Raw genomic sequence first — 20,039 nt, forward strand, 5'->3', positions numbered from 1 at the left:
TCAAGATTCAGGATTTTGCTTCCCACCTTTTCTATTACTACCCATCTCCTTTGGAGTGAACATATACTGTCACAGATGCAGAAACTGTGAGGATGGCTCCAAATCTCAATTTTGAACGTCCAATGTCTTATGTTCTAGCATTATATTTCTAATGCCAAATTTCTACCTCAAAATCTAAAACAAAATTCACAATCTTCACCATAAAACCAACTTCTCTACCTGATTTTCCCATATGTGTTCATAACATCCATTTTCTAGTCAAGTTTAAAACACAAAAAGCATTCAATAATATATTCCTTGTCTATAATGACCATATCATATGCTTTTCCTACTGATATCATACCCATTGTTCAAGTCTAGCTAAAACTCCACTTCCTATTAAAAGCTCTCACCTGAGTTGTCCAAAGGAAACCCTTTCTTCATTTACTAGTATCTTTCTTCATTCAGTGACAATAAGCCTGTATGACTCACTAGGTTCTTGATTACCATACCTTACTTTTACCTTATCCTCATTTATGTTAATAGCAATAATAATAGTAGTAATACTTATGGGGTGCTTATCTTATACAAGGTCCTTCACTGGCATACATTATCTTCTCTAATCCCCAGAAAAAATCCTATGAAAGAGATACTATTATTTTCCTCATTAACCATGAGTAAAGTCAGGATTGGATTAACTTCAAAATCTCTAAGATTTAAGAGCCTATGTATTTAAGAGATTCATCTCATGGTTAACAGTGACAAAGTAAAATTAATCAGTTACTTAAATAATTTGGGACGTAAATTCAAAACATTTCTGTAAGAGCTTCTGACTATCAAGATAGACAAAAACTTTTGATATAAGATCTAACAGTCAACCTCCTTATGGTCTCTAAAATACAAACTCCTGACCTACCAGGCTATTAACCCATTAAAAGATATGAAAACCAGAATCCAACATCATGAATATAATAGGAATGACCACAAATGCATAAAAAAAATTTTAACATTAGAAGATTCTATGTATAATCATATACCAAGAAATTTGAAAATCTCTTAAAAATATTGACTATAAATGATATAAAATTTGAATGAAGATATGATTCTGGAATAAATTAAAATGGGAATCAAAAGTGTACCTCAAAATCAACATATCCAAAATGGTTTTTCTGGAGAAGTTATATCAAAGCTCCATCAAAAAAATCAATCCTTGTGTGTTATTTAAATTGTTCCAATATAGAGAAGAAAATAAAAAGTTTCCCAATTTGTTATGAAGTATTAGCACAATTTCACTTCAAAACAGCAGTCATGGGCTTCCCTGGTGGCGCAGTGGTTGAGAGTCCGCCTGCCGATGCAGGGGACACGGGTTTGTGCCCCGGTCCGGGAAGATCCCACATGCCGCGGAGCGGCTAGGCCCGCAAGCCATGGCCGCTGAGCCTGCGCGTCCGGAGCCTGTGCTCCGCAACGGGAGAGACAGCAACAGTGAGAGGCCCGCATACCGCAAAAAAAATAAAAATAATAAAAATAAAAACAAAAACAGCAGTCATTTGTAAGGAGGAACTTACTTAAATCAAAATATTTGTTAAAATACTCAAGTTAGAATATGTGTATGGATATTTTTACGTATTAGTTAAGGTTGCAGTAGGACACAGACAAAAGAGATAACTGAAGCAAATTTAAAAGTTTTGTATGGATGTGGATTGTTTTATGGGTGGATTTTTTACAAAGGCAGAGTTAAGGGAACAAACAGTGGGTGCTACTAGGCAATTACCGAAACCCTGCAGCAACGTGGCCTTAGGTAGAGACACACAGCAACTCCCACACTAGGTCTTGTGGGGAGCATACCAGGGAAATAAGCACAAGAACCTCCTTCTTCCCCACATGCAAACTCCCACTGGCTGAACCCAGCTAGAAGCTGGAAGGCAAAAGTGCACGGCAATATAGTCCGTGAGGCTTATTCTAATAAAGCAGTAAGACAACTGACAAGCTTGATAATGCTCCTGTCTGTAATCACTTCTTTTTCTATCATCCAGATCATGTTTCCTTTACCTCCTGCCTATCCCTTAGCTGGTGAGGGATTTTACAAAGTTCTTACAAGTCTTCAGCTGTTCTGTCTCTATTGGATTGCCACAGTTTTCCTTTCAACAAGTACTATCGGGTTGGGGATATTAAGAGGCACAGGAGTGAATTCCCTCAGTCCAAAATACACTCCTCCTTGCCTCTGTTAGAAACAACCCAATTTCCCCTTCGTAACGAGGATCCATCACTTCTGTCAGTTCAGTGACCATCTTCTCCTCCGGTTGATTATTTAGTATGAAGACCAAGGCAGGAAACAAAAATTCTGTAGGTGGATTTTTAGGTACAGTAGCAAGAGGCTCCAATCCATTGCCACGCCCTAGTTCACTACCCCGTGTATGCTGGCTATGGAGGACTCAGCAACACAGAATGGTTTCTGCCTTATTTAATGCATATACCATATTCTGTAGAGAAGGAAATCTTATTCTGCAAGTTTTAACACAACAGACACTATTCTACCGAGTCAGCGGCTTCTGGGTGTTGAGGTACATAGTAAGACACACAAGTGAATTTCATGAGCAGAAGTTTGTTACCATAATTCTGCTGCAAATGAATTTCTTCATCAGAAGTGATGCTGTATAGGTTATAATAATGAATAAGGCATTTTGTAAGTCAAACAACATTGAGTGTTGGTAGAAGTATTGCAGGCAGTGAAAATAAATTCATATTTAGAAGATTTACTTGTCTTGGGAGGACAAATTGCAACCAGGATATATATTTTTTCGTTGCCCTGGGGTATAGTGGTTGCCCTAGGGAATGTTACCAAATCACTGCTCTCAGGACTGACCCCTGCAATTGGTAAACTGAGCAACCAATCTGCAGTACAGGTAGTTAGACCAGCCATTATGAGGGAAAGGGCATTTTTGGAACCCGTGTTTAGCTTCCTTTTATGCTATATGGCCATTTTTTTACATGGGACAATTCCACAAGCACCACAGTGGCTGGGGAAAAACACTGATTGACACTCACTGTACAGACCATCTTTTCTTCCTGATTGAGAGCCTCTTCTACAAAGGATGCCTTCAAGTGAGTATTAACATGTGGGAAAAAATAGCTTTACATTCTAGGCCCATGCCCAGAAGCATACTACAAATCTCTTGGCTGGAACTCCTCGTACCTTGTAAACAACTTTCATTTTTGTTTTCTTCCAAGCTTCTGACTGGCCAGCTTATCTATTAGTGTTGTGCATGAATCAATATAAATCTGTACCTCAGGCCTTCCCTTCTGTCAAGAGAATTTCCACTGACCATTGCCTTTTAGGGACATGCCTGACTGGGGTTTTTCTTCAAAATGTTCATCTCTGGTGGGTGCCAGCAAAAACCCACTGTAAGCCAGGCTAAACCTCTTCCTCCTCTGTTAGCCAGCCACAAGGAACTCTGTGAGATCCTTTTAATAAGGACATCTAGGTTTTTGTAGTAAGACCATGCTAACTTCTGCCTATAATAACCTTTCTCTATTGAAAAAGAAGGAAGTGAAAGTCAATAAAAACAAGCAGGATAGTAGTATGAGATACCTGCCTATATAGTTATTTGTGCCTTCCAAATCTGCTTGCATCTACCAACAATGAGATGTCTAATTTTCACGTCTAATTTTATGATTTGTTACAGTAGATAACATACACTTCATGATGGGGAGTCCAGGTTGAACGGTGTTCATAATCCTGTTTACCAGCATTAAAGAGCAAACCAATAGCTGCTTTTCAAAAGGAGAATAGTTAGGCAGAAAAGCTTGGTCTTACTACAGAAACCCAGGTGTCCTCACTGGGATTTCCCTATTGGAGACTTGCCCGAGGCTTCCTACATCTTCCCTGTCTGCCATAAACACTGTCATAAACTCTGTCCATACCTGCTGCAAGAACTTTATCTTGTTCCAGAACTCAGAACTCAGAAAGCCTTTGAGCAGCAAAGGTTAATTAAAACAGCCTGTGATGTAGATAAAACCAAGGCTATGGCCCCACTCCCTGTTAATGCCATTGAATGGATTAAGGTGGCCCCAAGCAAATACTTTTAATTGGAAAATATGGCTCAAGGCAAAGTACCTAAGGGTATGACTCTCCCATTAATCTGATAAGCTTAATTAAGTTCAGAGAGACAGGAGGTTAAGACAAGATATAATGCAAAACTAAGTGTGTGGTTATTGGCACATATATCTGAATCAATTCGTTTTTGAAACATCTGCACTATCAGATGAACCATTAACCTCTTCTAGGAGAGATTATGACAGAATGAGTGTTAAAATGTCCCTTAGTTCCCAAATTTCTACAGGCAAGAAACAGGCTGATACAGCTTCTAAGCATCTAAGTAATATATTCTCCATTTGCCCTCTTTAAATATAGCCAAGGATAATTTTTAAAAAAGACCAACAGAGAACAATGAACTATGAAGCCCCTCCCAAGAAGCAGAAGGAGAGTTTACTCAAGGAACAAGCATGACAGCTTCCCAGTGGGATTTCAGGATTTCTCTGAATCAGTGACTCCTGTGTATTTTCCCCTTTCCAACCCGTAATGATTATTGTGACAAATACATTAGTTATACATTTCTGTTTTTAAAAGGAGTAAACAGAGAATGTTATTTGGAAATATAAAGAGAGTCAAATCAACTCAAAATGTATCTCAGATTTAAATGGAAAACGATAAACTTTTTGAAGAAAAGAAATAGAAACTCTTCGGGATCTAGGACTAGGTAAAGAATTCTTAGACTCGACAACAAAAGGAAAAAAGTGATAAACTGAACCTCACCCAAATTAAAATCTTTTGCTCTGTGAAAAACCCTGTTACGATGTTGCAAAGGACCAGCTACAGACGAGATGAAAATATCTTCAAACCATCTATCTGACAAAGATCTAGTACTTAGAATACAGAAGTAACTTTCAAAACTCAACAGTAAAAGGTAAACAATATAGTTAGAACATGGGCAAAAAACATGAAAAGATATTACATGAAGGACAAACAGATGGCCAATGAGCACAAGCAAAGATTCTCAACATCATTAACCATTAGGGAAATGCAGATTAAAAGCATAATAAGATTTTACTACAACCTATCAAAATGGCTAAAACAAAAAATAATGACAGCACCAAATGCTGGCAAGGGTGCAGATAAACTGGATCATTCATACATTGCTGATGGGAATATAAATTGGTACACTCTGGAAAACAGTAGTTTCTCAAAAAACTAAGTAGAGAACTATCATATGACCCATTGGTTTTACTCCTAGGCATCCATCCCAGAGAATTAAAAAGTATGTTTGCACAAAAATCTGTACACAAATGTTCATAACTTTATTTGTAATAACCAAAAAACTGGGATCAACCCAAATGTCCTTTAGCAGGTGAATGGTTGAACAAACTATGGTAAATCCATACCATGGAATACTTACTAGTTAGCAATAAAAAGGAATGAGCAACTGATAAATTCAACCCTGATGAGTCTTCACAGAATTGTTCTGAATGAAAAAAGCCAACTCCAAAATGTTAAATACTGTGTAACTCCCAAAATATAGTAAAATCTTGAAACAGAAAAATGTTATCATGAGATGACTTATAATGGAAAACTTTTAAAATGTAAATATTTATGAGAATCATTAAAATATAAAATGGAATGCTATGCAAGAATAAGTGCTCACATGCTGCAAACTCTGAAAAATATTATACTAACTCTACAAGAAATAGGCACAATAAAAATATTAAGACAATCTCAAAGTTGTTCTCCTTGAGAAAAGAATAATAATGAATTGGGTTTTTTTCTCTTTGTACTTCTTAGTATTATCCAAATTGTCTGCAATGACCAGTAGAACTTTTCTAATCAGAAAAATAAAATGTATTAATAAAAATCACAACAAAGGAGGGTTGATTGAACATATTATCTATAAAATGAAATAAAATAAAAACAAATATTCTGCAGTTTTGTCTTTTTTAATATTTACAATATCCAATATATATTCTAAGTTAAAAAAAAAGTAGATATCCATAAGTTCAAAATCTTGTTTCTTTAAAAATGTGCATTTGAACGTATATGTGAAAATGTGATGTAAAGATGTATGAATATGTATAAAGGTTAGTAAGAGGGTGTGAGAATGTGTGTGCATGAGTGTGTGTTAATGACTATGTAATGTAAAAGTGTAATTATGCATAACTATTTGTGAATACATGTGTGAATGTGTACTGAACAATACTGACAGTGTTATCTAGGCTCTGTTATAAACAAATTTTACTTCCTTACTTTTTTATTCCATATATTCCATTTTTTTTCCTTCTATTCCATTTTTGTTTGTATTTTTCTAGCTTCTGATTGGCTTGCAAAGGGACATATCATGTTTAAAATTAGGAAAAAAAATTTTAAATATTTAGAAAGAGTCAACTTGGCTATCTAAAAGGCAATATTTAATATGTCATATTGAGCAGCTCCAATTAATCTGAGCTACAGCAAATAAATTTATTTTCTTATCTCATAAAAAGAATACAATCTTGGAAACATAGCTAATTAAAACCTTTTCTAATATATTACTTTGAAAGTGTTTAGCCAAACTTTTGGGATAAGTCAATATCAAGGGGCACCAAAAAAAAAGTATGTATCATATTGAAAGATTTTTAGTTGTTCATATTATCTTGTAACTATCATTGACAATAAGTAAACAAACCGAGAAAGGCAGTTTTTTTACATTAATATAGCTGTTACTTAATTATCATGAACATCATTTTTATTCATTGCTACTATTTAATGAGCACTTACTCACACCAGGCACCGCCTTATCACTATTTGTGTATAATTTCCTATGAAGTAGCAGTTACTATCCCCATCATGATTTACAGTTGAAGAAACTTGTCCAGGGTCACAAAGCTCTATCATACAGTGCTTGAGCAAAAATTTAAACTGTTTTGTCTGATCTTAATATCCCTGCTATATTGCTGCATACTTTCACTCAGTGTAATGTGCTAACAGCATTAAAATAAAAGAGAAAAAATACATTAAAACACACGTTGGTTATTTGTGCATTTTTAAGAACAGTGACTAAGAAAAAAGAATTTCCTCATTTCTTTCTTACCACAAACCTCATTTTTACCAACCTTTCTGATGTAAGCAAAAAGCATTACTTAATCATTACCTCCCATACATTATACCTGGTTAGACACAACTTTGCCTATGGTCCACTTGAATGTCCTACCAGAGCATTTCTTTTTATTTCATACATGAAGACAAATAAGGGTAATCACTACTAACAGTCTATGAAAAAATAACTCTGACATTTTATCACCACTTTAGAAGTACAGTAGATACATAGTGAAATCAATATTTTATCAAGTAATTAAGATGAAAACCAAAAATAGAATATCACTGCATTTTGCTTCTATTTCTGAATATGCTTCTCATTTTAGCTTCCTTTTTCATACTGCAAATTTTTCAGATCCAAAATCTTACCTGTAAAGATCATCTATGGCAAATAATTTTTGCCTCTGATAACTTACAATTCTTCCCAAGTCAGTGGCCAAAAGAAAATTCTTTATGGAATATGTTTATTCCATAAAGCCAAGTTTATGGAAAATGTGAACAGAGAATCCCAGATCGCCTTTATCTGCCATTACCTACTCTTACTGCCTTCTACAGAAGGACAATTCATCAGACTCCTAATATGCCTCCGTTGAAGGGATCCAATCGTTCATTTATATATTTGACAACTCAACAAACATTTCTCAGGTACCTACTATCTATCACACGCTGTTCTAGGTGCTGGCCATAAGGAAGTTTCTAAATTCAACAAGGGCTTCAAAATCACATACTTAGACATAAGACAGCATAGAGCAGATTTTTCCAAAGCCTGTTCACTGAAATACTAATCTGGAGGAGAAAATGTAAAGTGAGTAGTTGAAGCAGGGTAAAAGGGACAAGCATATCAATGGAGTTCCTGGTCAATAAGTTCAGAACTATACATTTCATATTCCCTAACTAAAGAGGCACACAATGCATTCACTTTTACAGTGATGCAATAGAGACGCCTCTTTAACTTTCACCTTTTCCCAAACTCATTGAACTACGGAACCCGTGTTTAACATACTCTTTTTTTTTTATTAGTAATTTATATTGGAGTATAATTGCTTTACAATGTTGTGTTAGCCTCCACTGCACAACAAAATGAATCAGCCATACACATACAGATATCCCCTCCCTTTTGTACTTCCCTTCCATTTAGGTCACCACAGTGCATTAGGCAGAGTTTCCTGTGCTATACAGTATGTTCCCATCATTTGTCTACTTTATACATAGCATCAATAATGTATATGTGTCAATCCGAGTCTCCCAATTCCTCCCTCCCCACTCCTTTCCCCCTTGGTATCCATACATTTGTTCTGTATGTCTATGTCTCTATTTCTGCTTTGCAAATAAGATGATCTATACCATTTTTTCTAGATTCCACACATATGCATTATCATACGATATTTGCTTTTCTCTTTCTGACTTACTTCACTCTGTATGACACTCTCTAGGTCCACCCACGTCTCTACAAATGACCCAAGTTCATTCCTTTCTATGGCTGAGTAATATTCCATTGTATATCTTAATACCTTCAGAAACTCTGCTCAGCAGATCATATTTTGAGAAATGTTGGGATGTTTACTTTCTCTTGTTCAAGGCCACTCATTTTAAAATTTATACCTATCTGCAAATTATAACTGTGGGCAGAACAGAGTTTGTGCTAACATCTCATTGACACATGCTTTCGTACTTATTTTTCTCAGTGAGTTTCCTCTATTTCAAAAGTTAGGTCATTTGAATTTCAACAAAACTGGCTACAGTAAGGTATGTAGTATTTCATGATGGTTGTGAAACTCCTATTTTAAGGAAAATATAAAGCAATAATCCTGAAATGTCCACAATTGACTTTACAAAATAAGTAAACACTAAACTGGACACATATTTCCCAGATGCCAAGCAAAATTAAAGCATCCTGTATTGAACTGGTGGTTGAAAAACTAAGATTCTTGGCCCTAAGTCTTCTCCAATCTAGGCAAGCATTCCATATTAAAAAAACAAACAAACAAAAAAACCTTAAGAATACAAGACAAAGACAAAACAGTAACCAAAAATTAAGTCTGACTTTGAGTCCCACTCTAATCATTTTCCTGGTTCAACATTTTTAGGTAGTCAGCCTGTGTAACCATAGTCCTTTAATGCAGCATTCTCCCTGAAATACCATTTCTAAAATATTAGAAATTTAGTGATGAAGCAAAAGGGAAGTGTTGAGACTTACATTCTTTTCAGAGAAAGGGATGGAAAAGAGAAACAAGAAAATAATATAACTTAGGAAAATTTATCCAACTATTGGTCAATAAAAAAAAAAGAGCTTTACTGGATTTAGTAATTACTTCTCTACAATTCCTAAGTATTGCTATTTACTAATGGCCCCTGTCACAAAGTTTCAAAGAGAAGAAAATATTATTTTGTTTACCAACATTAAATTAACTCATCCAAAGGAAATTAAAAAGTGCTTGAATGAAAACAAAATGTTATGTGGTAAAGACTTATTTATTTATTAAATTTTTAAAAATATTTAAAAGTTATATTAAAATATGATGTGTTATGTTAATGGTCTATTAAAATATATCAAAAGTGAGTGGCAAATATGATTTACTTGAAAATGTTTTATGACATTATTCTATCTTCAGGTTAACACATACCAAAATTAGCCCTTAGAAGCATTTTTCTCCATTAAATTTAATTCTTCCTTTGTCCAATAACAAGCAAAACTTCTCTTTGATAAATGTTATCTCCATTCAAAGACAGATAATCACCTCTAAACCTTATGTGTCCATTAAAACTTCCCTTAAGAAAATACTTTCCCAAACTTACTTAAATTTATTTTTTATAGAATAGAAAATTCAAGCTGATTCCAAACACATTTTTCTACCTTTTTGCTAACTCTTAACCTCCTTCTGTGTAATTCTCACACCTGGGGAAATTATACAAGCTTATCATATTTCATATTTTGTTTTCTTCTACTTACAAAATATATTACATTACTTTAATATCCTCTCACAGAGATTATTTCATCCAAACTGAGCCTGAGTTTGGTTTACCTCAAGTTCAAAAAAACAACAGCAACAAAAAAAAGCACACAAGGGAATATGTTAATTCTCTCAATGTCAGTTTCAAATTAAATTACATGTATGATTTCAATTAATAATATTATTTCTTAATGTTATACTCTTTAGGTTATTTATGTAATGTTACCTAAGAAGATTATACATTTCCTTGCTTCTAATTTATTTACAAAAAGCTTTCAACTAATTTGTTTTCCTTTTCTCACTTAAATCTCCAGTTTTCCTCTATATTCTCCTTAGAGTTGGATAAATAACTCAGATTTTTGGTTACAGAATCCCATATTTGCAAAAGTGGGTTAATTCACGTGAGCAGACAAGTATATAAAATAATGTAAAAATTTCAAAATAGCAACCAGGCATTTTCATATATTGACTGTGGGAGAGTAACTGGTATATCCCTTCCAAAAAGTCAGTGTGACATTATCTATCAAAAATTAGAATGAGGAAGCCCTTCAAACCAGTATTTTCATTTAAAGGAATGAAGACTAAAGAACAACTTGCACATTTACATAAACATACATGTCCAAAAATACACGTCACAACATTGGATATATAGTATGCAGTTCATACTTAAGTCCAAACCTGAATTCTTGATTTCCACTCCCAATTCTGTTCTAACCCAGTCTTCCAATTTAGAGTAAATGGCTCCAGTTGGTCAAACCAAATATGAAGGAGTCACCCCTTCTTCACAATCAATCCATTAGAAAGACCCATCTCTTTTTCCTTTAAAATACACTGAAACCCAAAGTTGACAGAAGGAAAGAAATCATAAAGATCAGAGCAGAAATAAATGAAAAAGAAACAAAGAAAACAATAGCAAAGATCAATAAAACTAAAAGCTGGTTCATTGAGAAGATAAACAAAATTGATAAACCATTAGCCAGACTCATCAAGAAAAAGAGGGAGAGAACCCAAATCAATACAATTAGAAATGAAAAAGGAGAAGTTACAACAGACACCGCAGAAATACAGAGCATCCTAAGAGACTACTACAAGCAACTCTATGCCAATAAAATGGACAACCTGGAAGAAATGGACAAATTCTTAGAAAGGTATAACCTTCCAAGACTGAACCAGGAAGAAATAGAAAATATGACAACACCCATCAAAAGTAATGAAATTGAAACTGTGATTAAAAATCTTCCAACAAACAAAAGGCCAGGACCAGATGGCTTCACAGGCGAATTCTATTGAACATTCAGAAAAGAGCTAACACCCATCTTTCTCAAACTCTTCCAAAAACTTGCAGAGGAAGGAAAACTCACAAACTCATGCTATGAGGCCACCATCACCCTGATACCAAAACCAGAAAAAGATACTACAAAAAAAGAAAATTACAGACCAATATCACTGATGAATATAGACGCAAAAATCCTCAACAAAATACTAGCAAACAGAATACAACAACACATTAAAAGGATTATACACCATGATCAAGTGGGATTTATCCCAGGGACGCAAGGATTCTTCAATATACGCAAATCAATCAATGTGATACACCATATTAACAAATTGAAGAATAAAAACCATTTGATCATCTCAATAGATGCAGAAAAAGCTTTTGAAAACATTCAACACCCATTTATGATAAAAACTCTCCAGAAAGTGGGCATAGAGGGAACCTACTTCAACATAATAATGGCCATATACGACAAACCCACAGCCAACATCATTCTCAATGGTGAAAAAGAGAAAGCATTTCCTCTAAGATCAGGAACAAGACAAGGATGTCCACTCTCACCACTATTATTCAACACAGATTAAGAAAACACTCCCGTTTACCACTGCAACAAAAAGAATAAATACCTAGGAATAAACCTACCTAGGGAGACAAAAGACCTGTATGCAGAAAACTATAAGACACTGATGAAAGAAATTAAAGATGATACCAACAGATGGAGAGATATACCATGTTCTTGGATTGGAAGAATCAATATTGTGAAAAAGACTATACTACCCAAAGCAATCTACAGATTCAGTGCAATCCCTATCAAATTACCAATGGCATTTTTTACAGAACTAGAACAAACAATCTTAAAATTTGTATGGAGACACAAAAGATGCCAAATAGCCAAAGCAGTCTTGAGGGAAAAAAATGGAGCTGGAGGAATCAGACTCCCTGACTTCAGACTATACTACAAAGCTACAGTAATGAAGACAATATGGTACTGGCACAAAAACAGAAATATAGATCAATGGAACAGGATAGAAAGCCCAGAGATAAAGCCATGCACCTATGGTCAACTAATCTATGACAAAGGAGGCAAGGATATATAATGGAGAAAGCCTCTTCAATAAGTGGTGCTGGGAAAACTGGACAGCTATATGTAAAAGTATGAGATTAGAACACTCCCTAACACCATACACAAAAATAAGCTTAAAATGGATTAGAGACCTAAATGTAAGACCAGACACTATAAAACTCTTAGAGGAAAACATAGGAAGAACACTCTTTGACATAAATCACAGCAAGGTATTTTTTGATCCACCTCCTAGAGTAACGGAAATAAAAACAAAAACAAATGGGACCTAATGAAACTTCAAAGCTTTTGCACAGTAAAGGAAACCATAAACAAGACGAAAAGACAACCCTCAGAATGGGAGAAAATATTTGCAAACAAATCATCGGACAAAGGATTAATCTCCAAAATATATAAACAGCTCATGCAGTTCAATATTAAAAAAGCAAACAACCCAATCCAAGAATGGGCAGAAGACCTAAATAGACATTTCTCCAAAGAAGACATACAGATGACCAAGAAGCACATGAAAAGCTGCTCAATAACACTAATTATTAGCGAAATGAAAATCAAAACTACAATGAGGTATCACCTCACACCAGTTAGAATGGGCATCATCAGAAAATCTACAAACAACAAATGCTGGAGAGGGTGTGGAGAAAAGGGAACCCTCTTGCACTGTTGGTGGGAATGTAAATTGAGACAGCCACTATGGAGAACAGTATGCAGGTTCCTTAAAGAACTACAAATAGAACTACCATACGACCCAGCAATCCCACTACTGGGCATATACCTAGAGAAAACCATAATTCAAAAAGACACAGGCACTCCAATGTTCATTGCAGCACTATTTACAATAGCCAGGTCATGGAAGCAACCTAAATGCCCATCGACAGATGAATGGATAAAGAAGATGTGGTACATATATACAATGGAATATTACTCAGCCATAAAAAGGAACGAAATTGGGTCATTTGTAGAGACGTGGATGGATCTAGAGACTGTCGTACAGAGTGAAGTATGTCAGAAGAAGAAAATCAAATATCGTACATTAACGCATATATGTGGAAGCTAGAAAATGGTACAGATGAACCGGTTTGCAGGGCAGAAATTGAGACACAGATATAGAGAACAAACATATGGCCACCGAGGGGGGTGGTGGTGTGGTGGTGTGCTGAATTGGGAGATTGGGATTGATATGTATACACTGATGTGTATAAAATGGATGACTAATAAGAAAAACAATAAATAAATAAACATTAAAAAATAAAAAATAAAATACACTGAAAATCAATCACTCCTCTAGATCTTTACTGCTACCAACCCCATCCCAACCACCCTTATTGCTCACCTGAACTACAATAAAAACCTCCTGGGTGATTTCCTCCCATCTACTCTTGTCCCTCAGAACAATAGAAGCCAAATGATCAATTAAAAACATAAATAAGATTATGTACTTCCCTGTGTAAAACTCTCTCATGAATTCCCATTGCACTTGAAGGAAAATCCAAATGCCTCACACTGGGGTCTACCTGACTCTCAAATTCATCTCATGCCACATTCTCTCTCGCTTTGATCATGCTGGCCAAAACTGACAATTCCTAAAACCAGCCAAGCTGTTTCCTGCTCCAAAGCCCGTGATCATTTTTTCTCCTGCCTGGATATCATCTTCCTTGGCTGGGTCCTCATAAACCAGTTTTCAATCACAATAGCCTTTCCTTGCCCACAAATTTTCCCTTTTGTACACTATTACTTCACATTACTTGTTCTGTTATACACTCACCTCAATCTTCAGTTATCTTGTTTGTTTATTTTGTATTTCCTCCCACTAGTATATAAAATCCTGAGGGCATGAAACAGTTTCACTGCTATTATTTCAGCATCAGGTACAGTCCATATCAATAAATATTCCTCATAGGAATGGCAGAATAATGTAAGGGCAACCTGAGTTTTTGCTTTTATTTGCCACAGATAAACTATTATTTAAATTATGAGTCTTAGAGTAAAACTTTTACAGATCAGCCAATTCCTCTACCTAATCTACCTCAACTAAAATAATGAAAAATATCAATATGAATTTGGTGAAAACTTGCACAATATACAATAATGTACTAAAAGTTTATAACCTGGCTTCAGCAACCTTCTTGGCTTCATCTCTGGCCACAAACACACCTTAATTTGTGGCCATTTCTCTTTAGTAAATATAAATTATTCAGACTGGCTGCAACTCAACACATGTATGGCAAGAGAAGAAGCTAAGAAGACGGCTGAGGACAAATCAGGCTTTTGCACTGTACTAGGTGTTTATGTTTTAGTTTAGAGAGTCAAAGATTTTTTTAACAAAGTCTGTATACTTTAAGAACAAACAGGGCATCTGATCAACTGGAAAAATGAGGGATTAGATTCAGTACAAAGAAAGATCAACACCTAAATACTATAGACACAATAATATTTTTGCTATCATAGAATCAGTTTCGTATTTCTTGTGTGACAGACTAAAATTAGCTTTTTCCTTTCCTCTTTGAAATTAGGATTTCAAAGGTATTATACTACAGTCTACATGTGTTTTTCCCAAATCTACCCCCAGAGAAAATATGTGAAGTTGGCCTGATAAAATCCTGTGGAATCTTAGTTAATATACTAGAATCTAGTAATTGTTCTTTCTACTGATAACACATTCACCTTATCCAATTCATTCCAAACTCTATCACATTTTTAAAACATCCTCTCTTGGTCCATATGCTTGCATATTCTATTTTTATTTCCAAAATGAAGTCTGCTTTCTAAATAAGTGCACCCCTAAAACACTGCAAGATATATACTTTGTTATTGAAAATATTTTCCCATTTGTTGTCATTCTATAATTGGGAAATAGATTTTGGGAAATGTTAACACTTTAATATGAATTTTCAAAATTAATACAAATATAACAATCTTAACTTTTTAAAAATAATGCCTATTGTGCAGGAGGCCCCAGTTCTCCTTTCTTCTTACTATAAGCCTTTTCTTCACTTACCAAACCTATCAAAACTTCAGATTTTGTAGCCCTCTGATTTTATTTCAATACTTGCTATTAAAAATCTCAGGAAGGACAAAAAACGTTAAGGTCTACTTTCATTAGCACATTTCTTGGGCTCTACCATAATTGTTTTTCCATTAAAAAGGATTATTTGGAGAAAAAAAAGGGAAGAAATATAAATAATCAAACTTCCTTTCTGAGCCTTTAAATAATGTACTGACCAGAGCAACACTTTAGGTAACTCATGAATTTCTGTGTCTCTAAACTAGAGTCAAAAATAAAGCTAGTTTCAGTTCTCAGGAAAAGCCCCACTCCTACAAGTTTTACCTCTCTTTCTCAAATCAGGAGTCAACATGTCCAGGGTGCAGAGCTATAGGCACAGCAAATAAAACCATTAAGGGAAAAACTAGATCTTAGAACCCCAGTGAAGTCACACCACCTGCAAACCAAAACAAGTCATGTCTTTTCTGAGGAAGATTGTGTATAATATGGGGAATGAGTATTAGAGGATTAAAAACTTGGAGAACCACTGAAGGGATGAATAATGCTCAATCTGTCTCAGGAATCTCCTAACACAATTCACATCATAACAAAGCAGTAAGCAGTGGAAGAGACTAGCCCTTACCCTATTTACCCATACAAGTGAGCTGCAATATAGAGTTGCAGTATAACATAGTTTCATACTACTTGTCAAAATAAGCAAAACACAACAGAAACTTACCTTCAAAAAGGGACCCAAATTGGTATTTTCCACTAAAAAATTTTGGCAGTGAATATACAAGTGCTCCCAATCCTAACATAAAGGATGCAAATGCAAGCCATCTTGGTTTGTGTCCTCTTTCACCAATGAATGATACAAATAAAGACAACAAACAGAATGCGATATCATAGCTTGATGATATCAAGCCTGTCAGGGAACTCTTCAATTCATAGCGCTTCTCAATAGTGGAAATGCTAATATTTACTAGGCCATTTACCACCATACCTAAAAGAGAGAAGAGGAAATTTAAGTGCATTATTACAACTTTACCATATAGATTATGATTATTAACGACATACTAAAATTTGATTGTTTGTTTCTTTTGATATTTTTAAATGTACCAATTTTTAAAATCTCCAAGTTTCAAAGCTAAGCAAGCCAAACATATTTCCTCTACAAATCAGCTCGCTTTTAAATTATACACTTGTGAATTTTCAGAGGTTAAATAAAATTGATGCTTCTCACATACTGAATTATAACTAACTTCATTTTTCTTTAAATGACAAAAAGACCGGTAAAGTCTCATGAGGCTGGTTTGCTAGAGAGTTCCAGGTATAGCACAGTCCCATGGACCTCGCTTGGAAGAGTACAAAATGTAGAGGTGATTGAGAGGTCAAATACTAAAACTGCTCAAATTACTCAATCTTTAAACATATTTATAACATGAGATCCTTGACTTAGTCTTAAGAAAGGTGAAATTGAGTTCTCAAACCTCTATTTTCTTCTAGCACTCTTTAAAGTTATCATTTAAAAGTTCCTGGAGCAAAAATAACAAACTGAAAGTCTTATTTTCACCACTGGCATTCTAAATAAAAGGCAAAGTAACAGAAAAAAGAAAAATAAAAAAACATTATACTTCATCTGCTCATTATAACCATGATGAAGGAGTACAAGATAAACAAGGAAAAGCTGAAAATCCAATTTTGACTCACAACGAAAATGTTTGGATATAGATTAAATATACAGAAGTTTAAATATTACTATAAAGTGAAAATAAAAAGCATCTGATCAAATTACAAAGTTTTTAACTGATTATTCCTTTTACTTAAGAGGCTGCCATGAATTGTTTTCATTAATTAATTAATAGAAAGAGTATATCCAAGTCATGACCTCTATAATCTCTTCAAATTTTGCTTTATCAAGACTGTAACTAGGAATGTATTTCAAGAAAATTTGTATAAGCTTTACAAATCCTAACATGATTTTTACTTTTATGCCAGTTTAATAAATCTATAAGCCAATTTATAATTCTTAATGTTTTAAGAAAAAATTTCTAAGGTACCTAGGAATGACACATTTATAAGGAGATAAGGTTGTCTGAGAATTTGAAAATTTCCTATCTAAAATCAACTTTCCTTGCCATACTGATTAAAAGTCAGTCATTAGAACTCACTGTTTTTATGGTAAAAAATTTTCTAAGAAAGCAAATTTGCAAACTCTTGTGGAAATATAGCACTTTAAGCCTATGATCCCAATGTGAATTCTATGCTACACAAGTTCCAAGAACTTTGCTTTTAAAAAAAAAGAAATTTCATGAAACATTGCATACTATGTCTATTGTAAATGCATGAAGCTATGAGGTACATTAGGAAATTAAGTGCTAAGAGAAATCCTGTTTATCTTTGAGAAGTGCTGGGTTAAGTAAACTCACTTTACAAGTTTTGGGTCTTTTTACCAATTAATCACCTATTACTATATCATGGAAATGGTCTTCCCAAGGATCTTGTTTGAAAAACACAATAATAATGTTTTCAGTCATTCAGACTTAAACCCAAATAAGAACTTACTGGGTCCCTTTCATCTCAGATTATGCTTCTGAAATTAGAGATTTCTAGGTAGAGTAGCTCCAGGCTAAACTTGACACATTTCTCTAAGAATTTCAATTATATTCAATAATTTTAAACAATATTTTATATTAAATGTAAAATGATATATTCTGGAATAATATTGAAATTTCAGAATACGTTTAAGATAATACACAAAACAAGGAATTTTTTACTTGTGCCCAATTTCTTTGAACTTTGCATTCCCTTGACACTAAGATGCTTCACAATCACTGATTTTGGACAACTGAGATCAAGATGTTGAGAGAAGGCCAACTTTGCTGGGGACAAGAAAGGTGCTAAAGAAGTAACTCTTTAGCACAAAACTGTCCCTAGTAGAAGAGCTTCAGACTCACAATCAACAAATATTTACTCAGTACCTAACCTGTGCAAGGGTCACTGAGTTGCTTTAAGACAGTGGAGCAGGAATAAGAACAGGAAGAATATATTTAGATATAGTCTTCTGTTAATCTTAAAAAAGAGCAATTTCAACCCACCTCCTCCCCCCATTTTTTTTTTGGATTAGATTTCTTTCAGTCAGTCCTTGATTGCCTCTTTACAAAATATTTTGAAACTATGACTCAAGTGACCAAAAAATATCTACATACTATCAAATTCTAGCTAACCATCAGCATGTCCTTGAAGATGCTACACTTTAATGCCCCCCTCCTTAATTTGTCGCCTTAGTGTAACTTCCCATTTCTTTCATTCCCTGTATGCTTTCTTTCAGGAGAGTCATAGTCCCTCTGCCCTTCTACTCACTCCTCCAAATCAAGCTTAGATTGCAGACTCCTGAGGGTATAAACCTGGACTTTATCAGTAACTCCCAAGAGAATATAAAAGAGATCCTTGAACAAACAACCTTACCAGTTAACAACGCCTGAAGCCTTTGCGGATTTACTCACTGGGCCCCACGTGTGCATCCAATACACTCAAACTATACTCAACAAAACACGAATGCCTAGATCTAACCGATACCATATATTTTCAGCAAGTTTCTCCTTCAAGAACCACCCTACCTCAACTGCAAAGTTATTAATTCTTCTCTTCCAGAAACAACGTAAAAAAAATCCTTTTAATAAGGGGATTTAGCAAAATGTATGTTTTTGTAACGTACAGTGGATCTCCCCCGCCCCAGCCCCCAGCAAAAGGTTCCCGAAGGAAGGCTCCACTCATCTTTGTAGGAATCGAATCTTCTAGACTGAGGTAGCACACTAAAGAGAAAAAGCTTGCATGGCCAGTTTTAAATGTTTCCATAAAAGAGAAGCTAAAATGTAGATGCCTGAACCTCATTGGTTGACGTCGGTGCGAGCGTTTCCAAGTCCCAAGCCTGGGGCCACCTAGCTCGGCGCGTCGACCCCTCGGGCTCGCGGCGCATCTGCCCTCTCCTCCCCACCGGCCCTCCGCGCCACCCTCGCCCCGCGCAGGCCCACCGCCCTCTCGAGCCGGCTCTGGACCTTACCTTGCGTGAGGGCCAAAAGGCAGTAGTGAAACAGAAAGCCCTGGGGCGTGTTGCAGCACTGGAGACACTGGGGTTGGAAGTTGCCCCACCCGCAGGGCCCCTCCTCATACTCTGACAGTGACTCTGGCCCGGACCGCTCCTGGGAGCCAGGAGGAGTTACTGAAGAAAGAGGTGGCTCCGGGGACTTCTGGGGCTCCTGAGGCTCCTGCGGCTGCGAACCCTCTCTCAGCGGATTGGTGGACAAGACAGAGACCTCGACGGAAGAGGGCGATGGACACAAACGGCGCGGGCTGTATGGACTGGAGGCGACGAAAGCCGGGTTCTCGATGCCTCTGCAGCCCTTCATGATCAGGGTGGGTTCTCCCCACTCTCGTGCGTCGGGAGCCGCAAAAAGCTAGGTCCCGCTCTGGCTCCTCCTCCGGGCAGGTGGCAGCGCCCCCGTGCGGGAAGAGTTCCCGCCTACCGGGCGTCCGTCTGCAAGGGCTCTCGCCGCCGCCGGGAGACTCCTCCGCCAGCTCGCGGCCGCCTGCGGCGCAGAAAACGGGCGTCTGGCCCCGCGGTTGTGTAGTTGGCGCTCCGCCGCGCC

The 20,039-nt window shown here is 35.9% G+C and overlaps 1 protein-coding gene across 1 annotated transcript in view; it reads right to left on the reverse strand.

Annotated features, from left to right (window-relative positions):
• SLCO4C1 (solute carrier organic anion transporter family member 4C1) overlaps positions 1-19,799 on the reverse strand; it is a 62,254-nt gene extending 42,455 nt beyond the window's left edge. Inside the window, exons 1-2 of the mRNA XM_065874787.1 lie at positions 19,454-19,799; positions 16,130-16,393 (exon numbers count right to left, since the gene is read on the reverse strand). Coding sequence (XP_065730859.1) covers positions 16,130-16,393; positions 19,454-19,799 — 610 coding nt within the window. The remainder of the gene's footprint in view (positions 1-16,129; positions 16,394-19,453) is intronic.
• Between the last annotated feature and the right edge of the window lie 240 nt (positions 19,800-20,039).

This window comes from Phocoena phocoena, chromosome 3 (genome assembly GCF_963924675.1).
Source record: "Phocoena phocoena chromosome 3, mPhoPho1.1, whole genome shotgun sequence".
Lineage (NCBI taxonomy): Eukaryota > Metazoa > Chordata > Mammalia > Artiodactyla > Phocoenidae > Phocoena > Phocoena phocoena.